At 49.7% G+C, this 24,310-nt stretch overlaps 1 protein-coding gene across 1 annotated transcript in view; it reads right to left on the bottom strand.

The window, feature by feature from the left end:
* Window positions 1-19,898, bottom strand: part of LOC122366387 (serine/threonine-protein kinase CBK1-like) — a 43,521-nt gene extending 23,623 nt beyond the window's left edge. Inside the window, exon 1 of the mRNA XM_043338599.1 lies at window positions 19,677-19,898. Within this exon, the coding sequence (XP_043194534.1) occupies window positions 19,677-19,697 (21 nt within the window). The 5' untranslated portion in view covers window positions 19,698-19,898. The remainder of the gene's footprint in view (window positions 1-19,676) is intronic.
* Window positions 19,899-24,310: the final 4,412 nt, after the last annotated feature.

Here is a 24,310-nt window from a genome sequence, read left to right as displayed (position 1 = left end):
GTTCGTCGGCGACTATGCGACGCGCGACATTAGTGGAAGATGGATGACGTGATGACATGATGACGCGACATGTGGAGTGTGCTGGCGGACCGAATCCATCGCAGGTCCGGTTAGGTAGTTAGGTATCCTAATTACAAATGGGATGCGCAAAAACACACACAACGGTGTCCATCTATCTAAGAATGCGCGTCCCACTGCGAATAGGAAGGTAGATTCAAACGGTGTTCGCGCAACTTACCAAAACTCCTTACATCGGAACGAGGCTCCTCAATCAGCACCGTCACGCCTGTCCATCTGCCGCGGCGCTGTGGATCGCTCGTCGTGCCATCACGTGCCGTTTCCATCTCGGGTTCCTCTGGGCGGCGGCGCCACTCGGCGACAATTCATTAGCGGCCGGCACGTGCTGCCGACCGGTCTGCCCGCCGGCCATCCCGAATGGAGTACTCGTGACGAGCATGGGATAAATACGCGAGCATGCGGGCGGGCCGCGAGGCGGGGGCGTCACCCTTCTGCAGGAATGCAGGACAGAGACGAATCGAGCCACGGAGCGAGCTACCGAGCTACCTCGAAGGAGCTACAGTGAGAGGGCTAGCTGCTCGTGCAGCGGACGGGTGCGATACGAGAAGGAAGGACGGACGACAAGGGTTCCGTCAAGGCTGCTGTCGACTGAACACTGTCTCCACGCGGCGACGAGTCCAGTGATTGACAGTTGTGATCGGCATCAAGTGGTGAACAAATTCGTGCCGAGTTTACTCTGAGTCCGACTCGATGACCGACTCGCCATCGGCCTGCGATCCGGCTGTGTTTTCGGCTGAAATGCACTTTCTCACGATGACTGGAAACCTCGCGATTCTCGCGCGGTATGTATCCGTTCGCGTGGTGTCGTCTCGGCTCACGTCGTGGTGTTGTCAGCTCGTTTTACGTCTCGTCGGCTCGTCAGTCGACCAGAGGATCTCTCGGTCATCGAATCCGTCCGTGTGTCCGTCCGTCGGTCCGTCAGTTGTCGGCCCGTACCGTATGCAGACTCGTGGCGATACGGGGCGCCGATGGGATGCCTTCTCGTCTATCAATCAATGGTAGTGGGCCCGACATCGGGTGCGCACCAGGCACCTGGGAGCTCATGCCTTAACCAGGGAGAGATCAGGGTGCCGGTGGCCGGTGTGTGACTACTTAACGCCCGTCACAGATAACACGGCCAGCGCGTGAGACTTGCAAATCGGGCGCCATCTACAAGTCCAAGAGGTGGTCGGTTTAGCGACAGGGCTTTTAGGGCCTGTTTGAAGTGACGGATGGTGTAGATTTGAGCCATTTGGACACTCACAATGACCCGAGATTAGAAGTTCGACAGGGCTTGTAACAATTACAATCAGCTCCACTGCTAAGGCTACTGAAAATCAAAGAATTGTCCGGTATTACCCATTCCTCCAAAGGGGCCATTTTCCAGTCGAGGGCAGCTCTAAAATACCCGAACTGGACATTTACTTCCCAGTCAGTATGGGTTGTTGGCAATAAAAACCTGGCTGGTCTAACCCAGTAGCAACCGCATATTTGAAAGATAACGGCGTGGATCATCATAAACTAGTTCATAATGGGGTAGATGATTCTCCCTAAAGAAACCTCGCCATCAAAGTCAACATGAGTCTATGAGCCACATCAGCACAACATATCAGGAATTCCTCCGCATTGGCTCGGATGAAAAATGTCAAACTAAAAATACCCCGTCGGTGCGGGCGCCACTGTGGCACATTTCACGGTTCCTCTTAGCCATCTGGTCCGGCGGGAGATACATAAATCAATCCCCGGCGCCGCCGCGTCCCTCCGCGTCCCTCAGTGACTCCGACTCGAGTCATCACAGTGACACCGACTCGAGTCATCTCAGTGTCTCCCGCCAGAGGAATCCGCCGCAGTTGAAGTTCGAAAAGCGACGCGCCAGGCGCGCCCGGCTAGTTATAAATGACGCAGCGTGTTCTCAATGGTGCGCCATGTCGGCCGCAGTGGCGAACACGGCGCGACGCTCCTAATGGCGCGGCGGCGGCATTGACGACGCGCTTTCAGCCGCGCCGCCACTGCCGCACGGCGCTCGAGCTGCGCCACATTCGTGTATTTACAATGTTCAATCAGCTGAATGTCGATGCCCGGCCGAGGCAGAAAGGTCGACGGAGATGGCTCAATTAGAAATAGAGGCACCGTCAGACGTTGGGTTCGAATCCCATAGGACCATTTTTTCATTGTTATGATGTTCTTCTGCGGAATTTATTCCATAAATCACGTGGATCTATTGATGTCATCCTCGCAAAATTTGAAGTAGAATACAATTACATAAAACATATTTCAGTCCATGCCCAGCATTTAAAAAAGTGACCCAAATTCGGGCTAACTTATAAATCAAATCAAAGCCAGTTGTGTTTCACCCTCTAACGGTAAGTATAATGCCCTGACGTGAAACGCCGGCCGCCGCGGTCCGGTCCGCGGCAGAAGGAGGCTGCGCAAAGTGGGCCTGTGACAGCTCGCACTCGAGAGGCCCCTGACCGCGCCATCGAAACGCCACAGCCTGCAATTACACAGGATGACACATAATTTCAATTACTCGTCACCAGAACTGTTCAGTTGGCACCAGATAACTCTTGCGGCTTTCGCACAGCAATTTCGCTAATTAAATGAGCAATTTCAACAGCACTATCAAAAGGCTATTTGAATACGTAATTAACCAACTTCAAATGCTGCTCAGGTCTGACGCACCATTTGCTCTTGGAGTGCCGACAGCTGACAGCGCGAGAAAGACAGAAAGACAGACGCACCGGCAGACAGACACTCGGATGGACAGACAGACGGACGAAGGCGGGCAGTTTTTCTACAAACTTGTCGTGTGCGCGTCCAAGAATTACTCGGCCGCCCACATCGGGCGCCCACACAACATCTTGGCGACAGCGAGACGCCCCGACAACCCATCAGACTCATACCGGCATCTGTCGTAAGGGTGACATTGGCGCAATTTACAGCGCCATAACGACCCTCTTAGCATTCAGCCAACAGCCCACACTGAGCCATTTTCATTTGTTGTCCCAACACGGCGGTACCCCGTCGACTTTTGCACGAGGAATAGCAAACGGTTGGCTATTCGTTTCGCGGCATGCCATCGAAACTAAGAAAAAGATCTCAGAAAGGAGAAATAATGATACCGTCGGACATAGACGGAGTGGCGCACGCGGCGGGACCGCGCGTCTGATAAAAATCACACAGAGGGCCCGCAGTGCGCGCGGCAGAGTTACGTCTCACTCCGGTCTCACGGCGCGGACAGGTGGTCACCCACAGACAGACGGAGATTCTCTGCCACAATGGAGACACCTCCCGGTGACATCTGTCAGAAATGGGATCTGTTAACGGAATGGAGTCTCAGATGTTTTAGTTAAGTTGTTTATATTCTGTAAGGATGTTGTGACAAGAATGGTTATTGGTTGCTCTACATTCGTAGCAGACTGACCAATTAGAGTCATTGACCCGAGCAGCCGACAAGGGAATAACTGCCCCAATGGCAGCAAACGCGTCTTATCTCATTCAAACTATCACATGAAATAAACAATTAAATTCTTATCACTTCGCCAGATAATTGCATGTCATTATTCCAGTGCAAAATCGGGGCCAATAAGAGTGAATGAACATTTTCCTTATATTCTATTGCGGCACATCAACGCTTTGGCATAACGAGTTCCCCACCCACCGAGCCTTCCAACCCGCTGACCCTCAATCCAATTCCGTCTCGTGCTCACTGTACCCGGGCACCCCCCGTTCGCCGCCCTGGCTGCGCCACTGACCAGCGCCTCTCCACATCTAACAAACAGGCCAGATGGCGGACCGGCGCCCGTGCCGCGCTAAATGACGCCCGTGCCATGGTGGCCAAATTGCCTTCACTTGCCACTAAAAGCGGGCGACAGCGCCAGCGTCTAGCGCACTGCAATTAGAACAGGCGGCGGCCGCGGCGGCGAAGACAGCGCACCGGCGGCGAATAGTCTCTGAGCGAACGACATCTGCCCGGCAGGCGGCCCGCCTCAGGCTAGAGAGGGCGGGCCGCCAATACATTCTCGGCGAGACCGAGCGACAGAAATTGGCGGCCGGCGGACCCGGCCGCGACACAGCACGTGTCAGTGAACCAGCAGAACAAAAGGAGAGAACTGACTGGCAACGCCGAGCGGGATTCATTAGGATAACGCCGAGGGTAAATCGTGAATCGCCACTTGTTGTGTGTGACGAGATGCAATGCATAGAAGATAATCGCATTCCTTCGCCTGTTTTCATGAATCGTGCTGCAGTCTGCAGTATGCATTTGGGTTACCTTCTATTTATGCGGGGACATTGTCTGACAATGTCCGTCATTATTCATCTTCAAAGTCGCAGCGTTGGCCTCCTAGTGTAGCCCAAACTCGCAGGACATCGGTACACTGCCGGTCACTGCCGACACATTCGTCTTATATTCTTCTCACCACCCGTCGGTAAAACAAACAGGTTGACTATGACACCTGATGCCTGCGGCTGATGGCTCAGTATTGCTATCGATTCTCTCACACCATGCCTTTAGGTTAGCTCATACCAGCGCCCATTATCCTAGAAGTGAACACTTGGACAGGGCCCACATGAATCTCACACCTCACCAGCCTCTCACGCCGCTGTGCGCCGCGCAGTCATGTGCGCCATTTTTGCCGTCCGACCCGCCCACCCGCTCGCACCGTGGCACTGACAACTCACGTAGAGCTACTGGAGCGTCGTTTTTGCCATCCTCTGGGCGCCTCCGTAAACCATTGAAGGAGCTGAGGCGTACTCCCAGCTGAGTCTGATGAATGCACTGCTCGCAAAAACGACGCAAACGGACTCGGGTGGGAAAACAAGCGCCGGGGCGCGAGACGGTGATCTAGAGAGGGTTCAACTGAAGGACTCGTGACTTGAGAGGACTCGAGCGTCGAGAGGGCTCCATTACAAGAGGACTAGATGTGAAGAGATCTCAGTCGTCACTCAAGTGTGGACATAGTCCGGCTCAGTGTCACATCACCTGTCATCACAACTGTCCACAGCGGACCGGCCGCGAGGGGGGGGGGACCTCACCCTCCTCACACCGTTCCAAATTGGCCGTCATCGCAGCCGCTCCACCACACCTCCCCAACAATACACCGGTGCAGCCGGCGCGCCCCAATCTCTGTCATTGTTGTGATTATTTATCGTCCCATGCAGCGGCGCCGACCAGCGGAGGCCGCCGAGACGCCCCTACCGCTGCCGGGCCGCCGTCCGTCTCTACCGGGCCCGCTCGTACTGCTCGCTCCTACCCCGGGTGGTCCACGGGGCCGCCTGCGAACGAGCTGATTGCCTCTGCAGCTGCGGAGAGCGGCACCATTCGCGGCGAACCAAACTGGGCTGGTATCGGCCCATAAACTGGAGGTAGGTGGTATATGTGTCGGCTTCTTACATCTTGTTTGTAGTGTATTACACATCAATTGCGTCTTCGTTTGAGAAATGAGTAAAACTTCTGACTCTCGCGCTCTCTGCGCTCGTTCTCTCTCTCTCTCTCTCTCTCTCTCTCTCATTCCCTCTCTCTCTCTCTCTCCATCTGTCTCTCCCTCTCCCTCTCCATTTCTTCTTCACCATCCCTCTCTCTCTTTCCCTGTGCTCTCCTCCCATTCTTTTGCACCCACTGCCCTGCCTCCTTCGTCTCCCCTTCCTATTCTTGTCTATTCCTCTCTTCCCCCTTCCCCCTTCATCCATCCTGTCCCCTACATCCCCTCCGTCTCTCTCTCGTCTGTCCGTCGCTCCGTCGCCGCTGTCGTCGACTCGACTGCAATGAGATAAGCCTGACAGACGGGACGGCAGAGCGAGTAGAGACGCGTCACCGATCCTGCCAGCCCAGTGGACGGCTTATTGGTGGAGCCGAGACCAACTGGTCACGAGCAGTTGTCGAGCAAACGCCGCGGAAAACCGGCTGATCGGAGAACAGTTCCAGGATAGGGCGCTGCACTGACAGAACGGTAAGCATGCATTTGTAGACGGGAATAATTCTGCCGAAGTGCCGAACGATTGATTGTGTGCAGGCGTTAGTTCGAGGAAAATGAGTGATGGAGGAGTAGTACGATACTATAGGGTGCAGAGTAAAGCACTAAACCTTCCGCCAAATATCTATCGCTTGGAGAAACGAGATCATAGGCAAGAAGAAAAAATATAATTAGGTATTAAACTGAACCAGTTTAAATACGCTAACATGCAGGGATAAGGAGGATATATCTAGTTCGGCTCGCTGAGGCGTTAAATGAGGTGTATAATATCCCCACCCGGAGGGTTTAGCAGTGTAGATCGTACTGTGATATCTACAAACAATAACCATCATTGAACAGCTAGGTGAGATGTTCCCGCGAAGACAGCGACTGAAAAGCTGCGAAATCATACATTAGAGGTAGCTTCTGGAATAATGAAACGGCCAGGTGGCAGGTCAGGTGATTGAGAGAGATAAAACAGTTCATATTAGATGATGAACGGGCCGGCCGGAATTACCATAACAGCTCATTCACGGCCAAAGCTCGCGGCGAAATTCCGAATTCTGGAAGACCAACCCGGTTTAGGTTTACTGGAGTTCGACGGAATCAGAGACGTTACGTGCTACTAACAGACAGATCTGGGAAAACATTATCTATTGATCCCTTCACTGCAGCCCTTCACAGCATCCGTGTTTTGGTTGCACACGGCAGACTTCATTCCGCGTCCGGACCTCATCCCTCGCGCCTACTGTTCTATCCACCCACCAGAGGTCGCATTCTCCCGGCGCCTGCCCCGTGGCGGCCGCGCCCGTGTCATAAAACAATTACGCCCGGCCCGGCCGGCGCCCAGTCAGTCGTCTCCCACCGGTTTAGTGTTCGCCCTACCTTCTCGGATTAGGGACGGAAGAATAATGGGAGGCCACGCCGGTTAGCGGCGGAAAATCGACACACCGCGCCGGAACGCACGCGTCGGACCTCACTGGGGTCCGCCGGCTCCACGGAACTGCACTGGACCTCAGCGGTCCCACGGGTCTCATAGCGGAGTAACTGACTCCTCTGAGCTACACCGAACGCCAATGAGGTCCAATACGACTTTAGGTCATGCTTCTCTGCCAGATTTCGCTTGACGATTCAAAGCATTAAAGTTACATGAAAAATTGGAATAGTAATTTAGGCGGACATTCAAAAGCAAACGGAACTTACTTGTACCCGAATTGAAACGCAAACAAGGTGATAAGTTATTAATGTGACGAATGCATCTGAACATCTGCTTATGAGATGCTGGCCCGGCCAGTCCTAGCTCATACAGTCGAGCCCATATCTCCTGCGATCTAGTGAACTCCGGCGGACGTCAAAGCCATCCAGGAACCAGAGCAGAGTTTCGTCACATCGTACCAGCAAGGTCACACTCATCACCATACCAGTTGGCAGTGTGCCAGATTTTCGTCAGATTCCCGGATGTAGCTGAGCGTCACCAATCAGCCTTTGTTTGTAACCATGGCGACCTCGCCGCCCGAGGCAAGATCAGGTCGCTGTCGCCTGTCGGTTTGTCTAAGCTTACACCGACATACTGGTTCAGCCATCGCAAATTTTACCGACTTCCGGAGTGTCACTTGTTTGGTTGGCCAATGTCCAAATGCATGGTTATTGGGAGGCGCGGAAGGTGATGCGTCTTGATCGCTGGGTGGCAGAATAAGCTTATACTTTACATTAAATCAATACAATGCAAAGGTCGGCTACACTGAAGGATGTTGGTTTGCGGACATCCGTCCCAGCTCCTTCACCAAGCCCCAGTAGCACGTCCCACCGACCGGGAACCAGCCGGGAGTGCTCTATCGGTATGTCGCCGACCAGGTGCACGTGGTCTGAAGCGTTTTGCTGCGGTGTCCGTCACGTGTTTTGATGCAGCGGGCGCTTCGTCGAGCACGACTGTTGTGTAATTGAGTTGAGAACGCCGGGTAGATCTACTGTAACAGCCACAAATGAGCCTGTTAGAAAACATATTGAATTTAAATTGAACCCCATGTTAATTGTATTCAAGGCCTTGTGTTTCATTGCGGTCGTTTATAAATTGCAGTACTCCCTAGTACTTCAGATAATAAACATCAGAAAATATGAAGCTGGTGTCTCTCCCCTCTTCTCTATCTGTCCCTACCCTCCTCTCTCTCTCTCTCTCTCTCTCTCTCTCTCTCTCTCTCTCTCTCTCTCTCTCTCTCTCTCTCTCTCTGTCCTCCCTCCCTACCTAGCCCACACATCACCGTGGCGCCACTCCGATCCTATCCTCACCTCATGTCACACACCCTGTGGTGCCGCAGGAGCCACTGCCGTCCCGACCCCGCCCGACCGACCCGACCCGTGCATCGCAGCCATCTCTCTTCTGCGGACCTCCCGCGCGCGAGGACACGAGTCCGAGTGACACGCGAGCACTGTGTCGCCGGCGGGAGGGCTTGTTACACTGCGCGGGAGCATGGTAAAACGACATGACACCGCTGCTGCTTGAGGAGTTACAAATTGGTTTGTCAGAGAGTCATGGCGGCTTCTTGGGGAGTCAGGGCAAATGAAGCACGCTCTGCAATAGAGTCATGTGGAGTCACTGTGAGCGCTGACTCGATATTGAATACACTTTCAGGAGTGGCTATTCAGTGGAGTCGCAGAGATGCTAATTCAATCACCTGCGAGTGATAATGGACTAGGCGTGAAAAACTTCAGGTAGCGAGGTGCCGCCGCGACATTAGCATTTAATTGAACTGGCGACAGCCAGACAGAGATGAGAAAATGTAGCCCAAGTGACGAAGCTGACGAACAGTTCCTCGTCTGGAACGACGTCACGAAAAGGTCACCATCATCGTGTGACGCGCCGTCACGGTGAGCGTGACACGGAGAAGGCTGACTCAAAGACGCCGGTCCGTCTGAACTCCGCTCCCAGGCTTCTCAAGAAGCCTCTTCGCCTCATCGTGACACACGCTACCATCTCTCTCGGTAAATTACCCTTAATCTCGGCACAAAGACTGCTCTAAGACGGCGTGTTGATTCAAACAGAGTATACGACACCTCAAACATCGCTCTGACATGTCGGCAAACGCGAGATCGTCCGGTGGCTAGGCTGGACGCGCGCGGCATACTTTATCGGTGTAGGGGTAGCTCCGGAGTCGGCGGCGGCGGCGGCGGCTGCATCTGCATACAGGCCCGCCGCCGCCGCCTGTCGGGTCAGTGTGCGGAGCAATGTTCGTCGCGCATGGCTGCCTCCGCCGGCGTTCCTTACTGCGGGGCCGCCTGCCAGCCCAGGTGGAGTACAGGGCGCAACCTTGGCGGCCTGACCCAGACCCGTGCCGCCTAACAGCACGACTGAGCAGCAGCCACAAGGCCAATTTGGCGTGTTATGTAAACAGCAAAACGCACGTATGAACAATGAGTGATAAGGGTGAAATTCGTTCGTCGGTTGTTCATGAACGAAGGCTGTCCAAGATTGAGATGCACGTGCGCTGTTTGCCAAGGCTCCTGTGTCGCTACCTGCCCGAGATACCAATGAGCCTAATGATGCATGAGTGAGTGTTCTGGGAACCAGTGCGCCTCAGTCGCGGGTACCTGCCCAGTGGGGACAGGTCATGCAATTAATCGATCCCAAATTATAGTTGTCGACCAGATGTGGGTCTTTGGCCGGCGCGGCGGACCGGCGGCCGGCTCCTTTCTCGGTAAGGCACGAGGTAGATACACATCAGACCTGTGGTGGCGGGTGGCAATGACACGACTCCATGATTCGGCGCCTGTCGCGCAACCAGTCACAAACATTAATTATCCTTACGCTACGCTTTTCGCCAGCACGAGCACGACACTTTCCCAGTGAATCATGAGGGGCTACGCCGGTTTGGAGGGCGGCGCTGTGGCGCAAGCGGAACAATCTCGTCAGCGCGAGCCACGAGCACGGTCCGTTTAATCAGAGCGTGTCTGTGGCTTGGGCGTTGACTCAGACTGGGTGATTTCCACCTCAGACTATACCCAGCGCCCCGCATTGCGCCGCAGTCCGTTCAACTAATGGCTCCAAGCATCCTTGCCGGGGGCAGTAGCGGCGATCGCTGTCGGGTGAGAAAAACCTCCGGCGCGTTCTCAAATCAGTCCGCCCAAACGCCCCTGTTTACCTGGTCGAGCGGAAGGACGGAAGAATCCATCACGGACCGACGTGCTTTCGGCGGCCGCTACACCGACCCAGTTCGACGCGGCTTGCTTCCGCGTCGATATTCCGAGCTCAGTCGATTGGCGTGGGGTTTGTTCCCACACGATAAAACGCCGTCTCGCCGTGGTCGATTGGAGAAATGAACACCGCAGTTGGAGTGCCTGGCCATCAGTCATTCGTACCCAGGTGTCCAGTATTAATTACAGTCGGAACTACAGACTCACACCGGCTTAGTTAGCCTCGGGGGATGAGCCACAGCGTCGCAAATACGCGTTGACGAAGTCAGTAATTAGATCTGAAATCAAATTTTACTGACATCGTTCTATATTCCATGAGAAACACTATAGCGCCTTCCCCGTAGTTAACTGCTCGGCCATCCGGTTTCCCCGAGACATGGACAGTCTTGGCTAGACTCTTAGTGGCCACAAACATGCACACAGGAGTAGCTGGTTGACCTGCACACTACAAACCCAGTTCCTGCAGACAGCGCGCGGCTCCCCAAAAGGCAGCGCCCGTCCCAGTATGTCCGGCCATTATGCAGTCGCGCGGGTTCAGCAGCCCGCACGGCGGCCTTGGGCCGACCCTGGGCGTTTCCCCGTTCGCGGCGCGTCCCCCGCCCGTCCCCCACCCCTCCCCCGCGTGCTGACTCCGGACAGAGTCATTATCGGCCGGACAGTCACGGATTCATGGCCTGGAAACTCGCAGCCATAGACGTGTTGGGGTGATACGTGGACTGCAGAGGTGGCATACTTGGAGAAACGGCGGTCAACGTAGATGTCACCACCAACAAGAATTCCTCCAGAAAGAACAATCACGCGATTCGCCATAACCTTTAGTCCCCTGACATCTGGGTGATGCCATGAACACTACTGATTACAGAAAATACGAATGGATGAGTAGACGACGGAACGTCATCGCAAACATGGGTTCCATATCCGCCAGTTTTGCTGCACCCAGCCCAGACAGCCTGTCGCCTTCTGCCTTGCAGTCTGGGCCTCGCAGTGACCCACCTACCACCCCCTGCACGGAACACCACGGATACACCACTACCCAGCGCCCGTGCCCCTCCGCCGCTCCGGCTGGCACCAGCACTCCCCAGCGCTGTATTTGGCCGACACCGGTGTAAGCGACGTGTTGCGGCGCGGCGCGGCGATACCGGCGCGGCCAGGTGCGCCACTCTGTGAGTAAGAGATGAGGCTCCGAGCAACCACACGTCCGGGTGGCGGCGCATATTAACAATATCGTGGTCGGCAACGTGTCACAGACCGGGTAGCGTATATGATTAAGACAATTCAGAGTGTACATGCAAATGAGGCTACGACACACAGTGTTTAAAGATGCAGCAGGCTCGTGCTGGGTACAGGAGTGGTTTTCATTGTTGATAAATGTTTCAACGGTTATCCTTTTAGACGGTGGTGTTTGGGGTAGCGGTCAATATTACGTCACCATTCCGCAGATTCTTTTCGAGTTACGTCTTCGCCGCGCGCGCCTGACGCGGTTACAAATGTCCTCACGACGCATTCACAACAACCCATCACGATATCCCTACCATTGTCGAACGATCGCTCACTCAACTCTCCCAAAAACCATGAATCCCAAAGGTTCACCGTTCAGAAAGTCGTCGACTGAGCTCATAAAGTGTCGATATGACAGAGCTGTGTGCATTTATCGCTCGCTGAAACGCGCATTATATGCGGCAGCGCCTCCCGTCAGCAGACAGACAGTCGTAAAAACCAACCACTCCATCGGCGATACATAAGAGCACAGGCACGAATGAATCTCGACTCACTCAGACTAGGGTGAGAGCCTCAGGTCGAAGGGCAATGTTCGGGGCAGGTGTCGGGCGGCTGACCCTCGGGGGGGGGGGGGGGGTTGGCAGTGTTTGGGTGGAGCGGGAGGGAGCCTGTTGCTACCTCTGCATGATACGGTGGGCGGAGACTTGTTGCACGAAGTTATTGAGCGGTGACGCGGGGTGGCAAATGAAGTAGCTTTCGCGCTGCTACTGATACACGATTAATGTGTAAGTCGCGGCGAAGACCGCAACTCATGAATTAAATGTTTCATATTTTACTTAAGTTGTTGGGAGCATTTAAGCGTTATTTTCTACTCATAAAATGTACATATTAATTTGTTAGTGCTTGCTATTCCTTGGGCAGTTTTGCCTCGTTTAAGTTAGCTTAAGCTTTAAGTTCAATGCAGAGCATCCAAAACCACTTCGATGATATGCACAGTGGACACAGTTACCCGAAGCGTGTCATATTTTCCAGGAAGAGCGAGTCCAGAGCTGCGCGAGCCAGTTTCCATTTGTGGATGAATGGCATGCTCCACATGTGTCAGCAAATGCTAATGCTTCATCTGCTTAGACCCTACACTGAGAAAACAAAAAACACCCTTAAGACACTCCCGGCCAAAGTGTCCGCCCTGAAACCCCTGTAGAACACCTTTCTCGAACACCTTTAATGGTGTCAGGCTGTTGTACACCCCATGGGTGTTTATCAAGTGTCGATTACACCTTATTGGTGTTGTTCGGGTGTTTTGGTCAATAGACACTTCGACAAGTACCCATGAATCCTGTCTTAAATCCCTCTAGAATTCCCGTGGGGTGTTCAGTGGGTGTCAACACCCCATACACCCCACAGGTATTAATGGGGTATTTCCGGCCAAACTGTCCGCTATGAAATTCCCGTTGGGTGTTTAATGGGTGTCAACACCCCATACACCCCACAGGTATTACTGGGGTATTTCCGGCCAAACTGTCCGCTATGAAATTCCCGTTGGGTGTTTAATGGGTGTCAACACCCCATACACCCCACAGGTGTTACTGGGGTATTTCCGGCCAAACTGTCCGCTCAGAAATCCCCGTTGGGTGTTCAGTGGGTGTCAACAGTACCTTTATTGTTGACACCCACTGAACACCCAACGGGGATTGCAGAGCGGACAGTTTGGCCGAAAATGCCCTTTAGTAACACCTGTGGAGTGTAACAGTGCTGACATCAATTCACCCAACGGGCATTGCAGAGCGGAACGGGCATTGCATAGCATTTCAATAAGGGCATTTCAGACAGTTTGGTCGGAAATACCCTTAACGTAACACCTGTGGAGGACAAGGGTGTCCCGAACACGCATCAGGTTTGCGACGTTTTTTGATCAATGGCTCATTGAAAACACTCCGTTTAAATTATACTTTAGAAGTTTCCTTATGGATCGCATATGTTAGCGTAGCCCGTCACACAGCTAAGCGTTTCGGCTAAATGATCACTGCATTTCCGGCGTTATCTTCTCAGAGGGTTGATGGATCAGAACGACGATTCGAGGTTTGAATGACATTTGGCGATGACACGCAAATCCGTTAGGAATATATCGAAGAAAAAAATCACGAAAGGGGTGCTTGAAATTGTACTGGAACATATCCACCGGTAACGCACTTAGCTTGATGGTAACTTGTCGTTTATGGGAAGCGGTCCAAGCTGCCCAAAAAAAGAATGCTCCGCGTTTGATAACGTATATTTAAGAACAAACAATCTTGAGTAAGAACGGTGGTCATTATGAACACAAAGCATTCTCTAGGCTCTATCCAACCACCTCTCCACTTTCCTCCGACTGCACATCAGTACTCTTCAACTATTTAACCCTCGCCCGGCCAAGGGGTTGATGCAACACCCTAAGAAAAATGGCAGTGCTATACGTCACCAGGTTTGGCATACTTTATGGAACATCCTTCTGGCATATTCCCTGAAAATTAAAGTTCCAATTCAATAATTTCAGGTCAGGTCACCAGGTCGCAAAAAAACGTTATATTGTCAAAATAGCCATGAAACTACACTATATATTTTCTATGAAGCCTGAGTTTTCCATTGATTTCATTCAAAGTTGCAGGGTATGCTAAGCTCACCGAGTACCATAACATGTATCCTCGTTTTTAAAATTGTCTTAACCTGAGATCATCCAAATTCTAGAGCCAGGTCATGACGAGTTATTAAGAACAGCCGCCTCGAAAGATATGTTATACTGACGCATTTTAGTAAGCCTGTGAACTTATGAACTTGCTCGTATATATTGACTTTATGAACTTATATATTTTGGGTGAACTTTAAAAGGCCACTCAACTGGTGTAATAGTAAATCACTCTATGTAAATTGACGTGCTGAGTTCACTGGTGCTTTTATTTTTGCTCTAGCTTTACTAGATTCAAGTTACTCGTATAAGCGAAAAATTTGTTGTGTTTTAGCGATTTTTTCATTTATTTTATACACCCATACGCACTAAAAATTGATCTGGAGTAGCCAAATTTTAACGGGGCTGAGATGTCCATATGGTTCCACCTACTCTGTGAATTTGGTATTCCCAAGTGCCATAGGAGTTAATCACCAGGGGTTCGCACCAACCCCCCTTCCCCTGGCCGTCCGCGTTATGAAAAAGGCCCTGGCCGGGCGAGGGGTTAAGTCCCTCCTCCCTCACACTTCACAGTTGGCACTGCAGTCTGCCGTAAGCTCAAGAACGATTTGTCTTGAATGATAGCAATCGCCAATAAAACAAAAACATGCTCTCTTGGATCTCTCCCAGGTCCCTGTCCTCCTACCCAGTTCGCAGCAATATTCTCTCAAGCTCTCTGGGATCCTTCCCTCCCCTCACACTTCGCAAATCACTGAATCCTGCCGCTAACGCTGAGTTTACGAAGAGCCTAAGCCACACATGTGCACGGATCCGAAAAAAATGTATCTGGGATCTGATCCCACGTACCTTGACCTGGAATTTAAAGGGATCATAGATAATAGATCCCTCTCTCAAATTTGTCGAGAAATCATCAATTGGGGTCTTAGATCCAAACCTGTTTGCCTAGAGATCTGGTGAGATCATAGATCCGTGTTCACTTTTTGTCAACATAGACATATTCTAGGATCACTTGTAGCAATTCGCAGTGGTTCTATTTCAGAGATATCATGTGGTCACACATCACAATTCATAATTTTATTTATGGCACTTATTTGTCATGAAGTCGCATGGAAACATGGTTTCATTATAGGTTGCATGTGGTGGGATTCAATCGGATCTCAGATCCTGATTTTGGTTTGTTATAAGATGCAATGAGATCATAGATTCAGAGATTCAGGATACATTTTCTACGTGGGATACAATGGGATTATAGATCCAAGCTTGTCGTTTGCTTTAAGATCCACTGAGATCATGGATCAATCACTCGGATCCATGCACATGTCTACTACATATCAGCCCCCCTCCTCCCTCTTAAGTCCGTATCAGTTCAGTGTTCACCGAGGTCGCCGTAGGACGCTAGCTCTCTCTAGCCCTATTCACACACTTCGCAGTTCATAATCGCCTGTCGTGCCTACCCCCCCCCCCTCCCTCGCCACACACACCTTTTACAGCTCTGTTCACTTCAGCGCGGCCCGAAGCTTGATCTCTGAGCCCTTCTATCTCTTTGCCCTTTGCTTCAGCTCTTTGAAAACGGAGCGCACTTGAGTGGGTACATGGCAACTGAGCTCCACTTCGAAGACCGTTTGCTCCATGAAAATGTTTATGTTCTTGGCTTTTGGAGGCATATTCTGGAGAAACACGAAAGGACGACACTTAGAAATAGAAACACGTACAGACTACAGAAACAAGTACAGGATGACTCCGCGGCGGGCTTGAGGTGTTTGAACATGAACACCACTCCCCCTCCTCCGGTATTTCGCAGATCTTAAAAAACGGCGGCGCCCTGCCCACTTTTGTCCAAGATTTTTGCACATGTTAAAATTCATACCCAGGTCGCTCAAGGTCAGGTCACCAGGCCACATCAAGTGACCTCACCTCATCCCAGAAAATTAAGAGTTTGTTCGCCAATGCTACACTAACTGAGTGATCACTTTCAAATTTTAGGCGATTGATAAGATTAACAGCATGAATAAATACGTATCTCTGGAGCTTGATATCTGTAACCTGTAAGGTCAAGAATGCAAACATTATGCATAAGTCAACGGGAACAAATTGAAATGTGTTCTTTTGGACGAAAGTCATACTTAACGCCCCCACACATTGAATAACAGAGAAACATTACACACTGAATGGGAAAATTGCACCCGTGACTCTATTTATACCCAAGACGTGCTATCAGGTCATGACATGTATCCACTATCCACTATTCAGTTTTTTTTTTACAGTAACTTTTTATAGAGCTAGAGCGATGAAAACACATAAGATGTGTTCAGCTCGACAATACTAATCGACTAATTTGTAACATGACCTTTCTGGTCGGGTCATCACCATAACCCTTGGTCAGATTTTCAAAATCACATTTGACGGTCATATTATTTTTTAATTAGACGCGTCTCAAATCGAGGAACACGATGCCGGAACATTAAATGTCGTGTCGGTTTTGAATCAAATGAATTGCTGCAGAAAACAATTTCTGTAAAACCGTTTATTTCATGGGTTTTCTCCTCTGTAGGGCAATTAGTTGATCTTAGATCAAATCTGAGGACGCATTTCACACCCACAAAAAAAAAACGTTGAAAGAGCTACTGGGTGTACTTTTCGGCGGCGCTGTAGCTCTATTCGTTCACAAGTTATTCGCCGATTCGTCAACAAGTGGCGTAAGAGGCAAAATTTGTCCTTCGATGAACTTTAATGACCTGACCTTTGACCTAATCTAAGGCTCCCTTAATATCAGCTTCGGGTTACGTTGTTTTTAACGCCCTTTGGAATTTAAGCTCATCCTTCAGGCGTCCATTAAGGGTGTACTTCAACACTGTTAAGACACCCTAGTAACACTCGTAACGGTGTAAAATTGATAACAAACACTGACATTGCAGGGAATGACGCTCACATGTGTGATAAACTGAACACCCACTTTCATCATTGGTGTTATTCAACCTTGTTATTACCAACAATTCATTTAAACTACCAGTGATACATTTGTACTTGACACCCTGTACCCAATGGGGGAATCAATAAGTTGTATGCATACCTATATGATACAGCGTTATGAAATTACACACAGAATGTAGGTTGCAGGGAACAAATGCCACCACATTGCATCGCAAATCAGTCTAGCAGCACGGATACGCGGAGCATAATAGAAATAAGCAGAATCCAACCCCCTCCCCCTCTCCAGTGGGGTTACGAATTCGGATAAATACCCAAGCAGGGTGCGTGTTAAATTGCACACCAACACAAGAGAAAAAATCTGAGGATATATTTTTCGGATATTAAAGAACCCCTATCGGGAGTATGCCGCCATCCCCCCCCCCCTGCAGCGGCCAGTACCATGTCTTTCGGAATCCGCAGCAGTGCCATTGCTAGCCAAGAATAGCTCACCTTTGCTAAAACTGGAGCTCTTCGAGTACCAAGACACCACTCACGATCACTTCTAACTCACTTGCACACACTTATACTCCCAACACACCGTAATCCCACCAGCGCCTCCGCCCGCAGTCGCGCACGTTTCAAACTAGTATGGCGGCCGGCCGCATGGAAGCCAACGCGGTTGAACATGGGCTACTAGGGCTGCATTATGTTCCCAATATTTTCCCGACGCGTTTTCTTTGAAGTATTGTATATGAATTTATTTATTTATTATCGTGGATTTGTTTATTTGATGTAGTTGAAGCAAATCCATTAGAATATAAATGCAAACTCTGTACACCATACAGAAACTCTGTATAAACTCTGTACGCAGCGCCATCTACCCAACTGCACCCAAGGGAATTTCAAGGGTGTCTGACACTGCAAAGACAGGCTGACGAAGAAAGACGAACGTCTTTCGAAAGCTCCCGTAACTAATAAACGAAGCTGGTGTTTTGAATATTTCTATGCTAGAATGTCTCTGTCCCAGCTAACCAATAACATTTATAACTACATGAAGTACCAAGAGAATACGAACGGTGTTAGTCATCCCCGAAACACCATGCGCACTATAAAAAATAGATTTTGTTTCGGAATCTTTCCATGCACCTTCCAGATACCCGTAAATTGTGTGGATACTGCGGATAAGTTACATAGGTGTCATTCATCGAGCCGGAATATCCATGGGGAGTCTAACACCCCAAATATCCTCCTGGGGAACTCTTAAGGTGTCGGTATCGGCAGAACGTACACTATTTGAGGTGTTTCAGGGGTGTCTGACACTGCAGATGTTCACCACAAGTGTTTTACCATTATCTTTTGACACCCTTCATGGGTGTTACCAAGCGATTTACACCTATAGGTGTTGACACCAAACAAACACCCCGGGAACTCCCAATGGGAATCTTTTGTTTTTCTCCAAAAAATTTCAATTGGGAATTCACGGGGTGTTTGTTTGGAGTCAACACCCCAAACACGCTTTTAAGTGTGTCAACGAGATAATTGAACACCCCAAAACACCTCTAAGACTCTGGTGAGGTGTTCCCGAAGTGCATAATGATGCATAATGATGCACTTCGGGAACACCTCACCAGAGTCTTAGAGGTGTTTTGGGGTGTTCAATTATCTCGTTGACACACTTAAAAGCGTGTTTGGGGTGTTGACTCCAAACAAACACCCCGTGAATTCCCAATGGGAATTTTTTGTTTCCTTCAGTTACACTTTGGGAACACTTCACTGGAGTTTTAGAGGTGATTTCGGGGTGTTCAATGATCTGGTTTACGCACTTAAAGGCGTTTTTGGGGTGTTGACACCAAACAAACGCCCCGTGAATTCCCCATGGAAATTTTTTGTTTTTTCAGTGTATAAGGACTGTGTCCTTTGCTTTTCATCTTAACCGTTGCGCATGACTTCACATGAGGTGTCTTTTAAAAGCATTGGTTATTTCTTCAGCCATCTAAAATTACTTAGCGAGAAGCGCTGAAAACATTACAGGCTATTAACAGCAGGTATTTGTGACCTCATTTCCTAGGGGTACTTTTCGTGCTTAAAATAAAAAATGCATTAAATGTCTGCGTGGTAGTTACGTCTTTATACTTTGAATTCACGTCTTACGTGACATTTAACAATATTTATGTTACCTGTTGCTTCAACGCCTGTTACAGAGATGTGTCACTGGTCTTGTGCAGGTGTCTGGTCGCTCATTTGTCAATTTCAGCAAAAGAGGCCATCGATTCTATTTACGATAGGATTATTACGCTTCCATTGTGTCTTATCTAGAGATAACAGTATCTAATGTAGAAGGCTCGGTACTTCATCCTTCTTAGCGGTGTGAATTTAATAGGCAACACCTGGGTATCGTCTTCACATTAGATCTTCATCTGAGCTTTTGGCATCTCAACATCTTAATTACTGCAATGAGCGCCGGTGTCGTACAAACTAAATCCAGTCCATAGCTGCATTTTTAATTGCCAGTGACTGAGCGACGCATCATTTTGAAATGTGTATTTTGTGAAATTTGTGTTTCGTTTAGGGCATAATGGCTCATTGGGGGTTAGGAAATAGCACCGCTCCGCACCATAGCCAGAACGCAGGGAGGTGATCCCACAAACATAACAAATCCGCCACCGGAAAAAGTCAAAGTTCACACTCACCGCTTGTGGAAAATCCGTCATCAACCTGAGCGCTGCGCTCTCGCCCCGCTCCGACACTGTCCGGCGGCAGCCACAGTCGCTCGCGCGCTACGTCCCTGTACGTCTCTACCACGTCTCTAGCACGTCCTGCGCACGTCCTCAGCACGTCCTCAGCACGTCTGGGCGACACGTCCGTCGTCGGCGGCACCTGGGAGCGGTGTTCGGCCACGCGTGGCACCCGGCTCGGTCGGACGACTGAGCGGCCGCGACGCCGCCGACGGCAACCCTCGGCCGCCGGCGGGCCGCACCGCCCGCGGCGCTGCCTCGGGCGCCGCCGGCCCGTCGGCACGCCGCCGCGCGACGAGCGGGCGTGCCGCGCCGCCGACACGCCCATTGGTTGACGCCGAGACGTCACGCGGCGGCCGTCGCAGCGCGCGTGGTGATTGGTGGAGCGCGCACGCGCGCGGCGGCCTGCGGGTTTTTGCGGGGGGTGATCAGTTGACCCGCCGCGGCGGCGGTGGTGGCACGCGGGGTGGCGCGCCGTACGCGCGAAGTTGGGTTAGATGAGGGAACTGGCGCGGAAGTGACCCGCGAACAATGCGCGCGCAGTCAGCGGGGCGCGAACAATGCCGCGAAGGGTCGCGGGTTGTCCTGACCGTAGCGCGGCAGTTTTATTAGAAGGAGTTAATTGGAGGCGGCCGGGCAATCCGCGACCATTCATTGATTGTGTGGGTTTTGTGGCGAGCTGGTTAGAAAGGGATCGGCGGCTTCCCCTTCTTTGGAAACACGAGCCACTTGCATATAAAGTAGCGTAAAGCGGTGAAGTTAAATGAACGGGTGTCAATGCTGGGTTTAGGTTTTATTTCGGGGTAAGGGGCCTATTCATAAATTGGAAAAAGCGACCGACTAAAAACACTCGAACGTGTCAGAAGCTAGAAGGACGCGCTAAAAGCGCGACCATTTCTGTTAAATGTGTTTTTAAAGCGATGCCAACTTTAATGCGTCTGAATATACCGAATGAGTGAATAACATCTACTTTAAATGCTTCCTTTTTCTCTTTGGTTCTGGCCATTTTGTACATCATCCTTCAATCACTATGACTGCAAGGATGCGCCCTGACGGCATACAACATTTCGTCAGAGGAACGCACTGATAGAAATTCCCACAGTTACATTACACAACACGAGACGGCAGACCGAGCTGAAAATTGCTGCCGCATCAGAAGCTGCGGGAAAACGGTGTGTATTCCCAAGTTCTCTGTACGCTGAGTTACGCAAATCTCATTTCCACTCAGTTATCCACGCATTTATAAAATCGCAGTGATTAAAGGAAATTAGTAGCGTATAATGCATGTTTCTTCACCTGCTGAGTAAAAAAAAAATATTTCAAATAGAATTTAGAATCAGCTTCATCTAAGTCATCGACCCCCTCCCCCCAATTCTTGCGTAAGTCACCCACTGTGTGTTTCAATGTTATCATTTCTGCAGTCAGAGTGATCTTCAGCCACCTTTGGCGAAGGACAGACCGATATTCAGTGTGGGACTAAACGAGAATGACCACTGGAGTTCATCCTCTGCGCGTCGCCACCCATGTCGGCGGCGCCTCTCGACAATAGCCGCCCATAACTACGGTCACCTATAACTCCAAACCGCCCGGGGGCATACCCACTAACGGGCACCGCGGCCACCCAGACAATTAGCGAGGGCCTCTGCTGCGTCTTGTGATTGCGGGCCGTCGTTACGACGCGTATAACCGCCAGATAAGCGCGCCTGATGAGACGCCGCTCGGCGCGCTGCACGATAGGGTAGGGTAGGACGATTTGCATATTTATTAAGGATAAGGCTCAATGATATGGCGATAAAGGACGCAGGTCTGTTGACTTAGCCGTTACATCGCTTATTTGAGCTGTGCGCACTAAAATAGTGAATGCACAGTCAGCTGAGAAGTGGGTAAATAATTTGATTACATATAACATCAGCCGATATTCTTCAAGCGGTGAAGAGCTTCTGGTATAGTGATAGTGCATCACTCCGGCGAAGGCATGCGCTTGACGAAAACAAATACGGTCTTCGGAAACAGTGATGCAACCCTTTGCACAGGTATTTTTGATCATGAACAGAATAATCGACCGGATTGTTGAACGATTTACTCGCTATGCATTCTGATAACGGAAATCGATCAGGCCTGGTAAACAAGTCAAACCAGAAATACAAACCAGAAAAACAAGTCAAACCAGAAATACGGGTTTCGACCAGCTATTCCTTTTTAGCTGAAGGTTGTAAATGCCTTCATGTAAAACTTTGAACGGTCATGTGTATTTCAAAGGAGATTGCAAAGAGTCAACGAAGCACAAAAGGCATTGAGACCCTTGTGCCACATCTCATTCACGCTTGAAGGCGGTCATATATTTTCCAGTACAAACCCTCGGTGTAGTTGTCAATCATTCCCTAATCACACGACATAATTGTAAATGAACGTAAAATAATAGAGCCGCTTATCGAGCCCATCGAACCTTTAAAGGTTGCATTTAGAAATCAAAGCAGCATTGTAAAAAAAAACTGCCACCAGGGCTAGGTAACCCGTCATCTGCGAGACAAATCAAAGCAACAATGATTCATGAAACGAACAAATGTGATATTTTTTGGGGACAACTTTTAAGCTGCATATGTAAATATGTCCAACAAACCTATCGCCGGTTTCTCCTTTGAAGTGCAAAAACGGCAGCCGTACGGCAGGTGCTCCTACGAGCCGACAGCGGTGGACCTTGCCATCTGTCCAGACGACCAACGAAAAAGTGATGAATCGATGAGCTATACCATTATTTTTCATATCTGTCCAAGCACCAAGGCAATCTGTCCGTCCTCCACTCTGCATTGCTGTAAAACAAAGCCAACTAAATGTAATAGCATTGCATTATGCTGGTGCTCACGCCAGTGAAGCTGATTGATGGTTTAGTCAAAACTCTGCCACGTGGTACATTGAAGAAGCAGCTGAATTACAAAATAAATGCAACCCATCGGTATCTCGGGTCGATTTTCTTCTGAGTCTGAACGGTGGATATCCAATGAACAGCACGTGCCAAGCTTAACAAATATCCGCCGTCATTGCTGTATATTTCTTTAGATTTCAGCAGTGACGGTGCGATAAAATGGCAGCCAATCGGCTTAGCTCGCGCTGGTATTTTGTTAAATAAAATATACTGAGCTGATTACAATGTAATACTGTTGCGTTGCTCGAGTATAACGGTTTGCTAAGGATCCTCCAAGTCCTGTAAGGATTAGCAGACATTGATCAGTGGCGGATAACATGATCCTGCACCGGCACTGCAAAAATATAAATAGAAAATAAATGACCGATGTACCTGAATTCTTCCCTCGGTGAAAACGCTATGGAAGGTTTTTTTAGGTTAAAATTGTCATATTATGATAGTTTCAAAAGGCCTTTTGTAATTCAGCATGCTATATAGTAGAGTTCTTCACGGCTGCAATTTTCCACAGCCTAGCCACCCCGCAGCCGTGGCTCCACAGCCACAGCCGCCCACAGCCGTGGCAAACTGTGGGCAGCCAGCCGTCAGCCGGCCGTGGATACTTTCAATGAAATGCAACCAAATAGTATATAATAAGTTGTTTTTAGTTGAAACATATAGCCAAAAGCACATTGCAATGGGCTATAGGTTCTCAAGCTCATGAAGCATCATAGGTTAAGTGGTTGTGTATATGGCTTTAGGCCGAAGGCCTCAAGCCTGATCCACAACGCATGCCTACACAAGCCCTTGCAAGGGGTTAAGAAAGATGGGTAGGTAGGTACCTACATCAACAGAAGACATAAACAACGAACCAGAATAGAAGCACTAGCAGTGTAGACATCTAGGTAATGCCAAATCCTGAAGCATGGTTGGGGGACAGAAAAACAGACCCTGATGCTTTTCATTATCAATGTTAGGTATGGAAAATGAAACTGAAGTTGATGGACTGTGAAACAGAGATTGTCTAGTCAAAACTCTTGCTTCTGTCATGTTCTTTCTTACCTTGCATATTTTCTGGCGTGTGATATGCCAGGCTTGAAGCAGCCTTCTGAGCAAGTCTCAAACTAATTTGATATGCAAGGCATCAAAACACTAGTGAGCATCCAAGAAAGAAAAACGTACATCTATTTTGATTTTTCCAAATAATGATCTTCGCTCAAATCCCCAAGGACGTGCGAGCCACATTTGCCTCATTCAATACAAATTTTACTTGAGTTTTTAATGACGTCAATAGCAAAGAAGTGGCAACAAATTGTTTTTTATCACTATAAACAGCCATCAAAATATTAATTAATAATTAATAATGTTATAAATTAAAAAAATTGCTCTCAAACAAAGATTGTGTATCAAATTTTTACATTTTCCGAAGAAGACGTCATTTTATTAGTAAAGTCAACAGCTCGCGTAAGAAATATTGTGTTCAGGGTTTTCATCGTCATGTGAATTACGTGTTCAGGGTTTTCACCATCATGTGAATTAACCGTAAGTAAGGTTCATGCTCACTTATAATCTAATTCCATTGGCTTCGTCGATCAGCATTTTCTGTCAGCGGTCACTCACACACCAGTTAGAACATAAAGCGCCAGTTTTATATTATGTAATTGGACTTGCCGAAAATCCAGAAATACAT

This window comes from Amphibalanus amphitrite, unplaced genomic scaffold (assembly GCF_019059575.1).
Source record: "Amphibalanus amphitrite isolate SeventyFive unplaced genomic scaffold, NRLGWU_Aamphi_draft 000802F_arrow, whole genome shotgun sequence".
In the NCBI taxonomy this organism is placed as follows: Eukaryota; Metazoa; Arthropoda; class Thecostraca; order Balanomorpha; family Balanidae; genus Amphibalanus; species Amphibalanus amphitrite.
The sequence above is the reverse complement of the archived record's forward strand: the minus strand, read 5'-3'. Positions and strand labels throughout refer to the sequence as shown.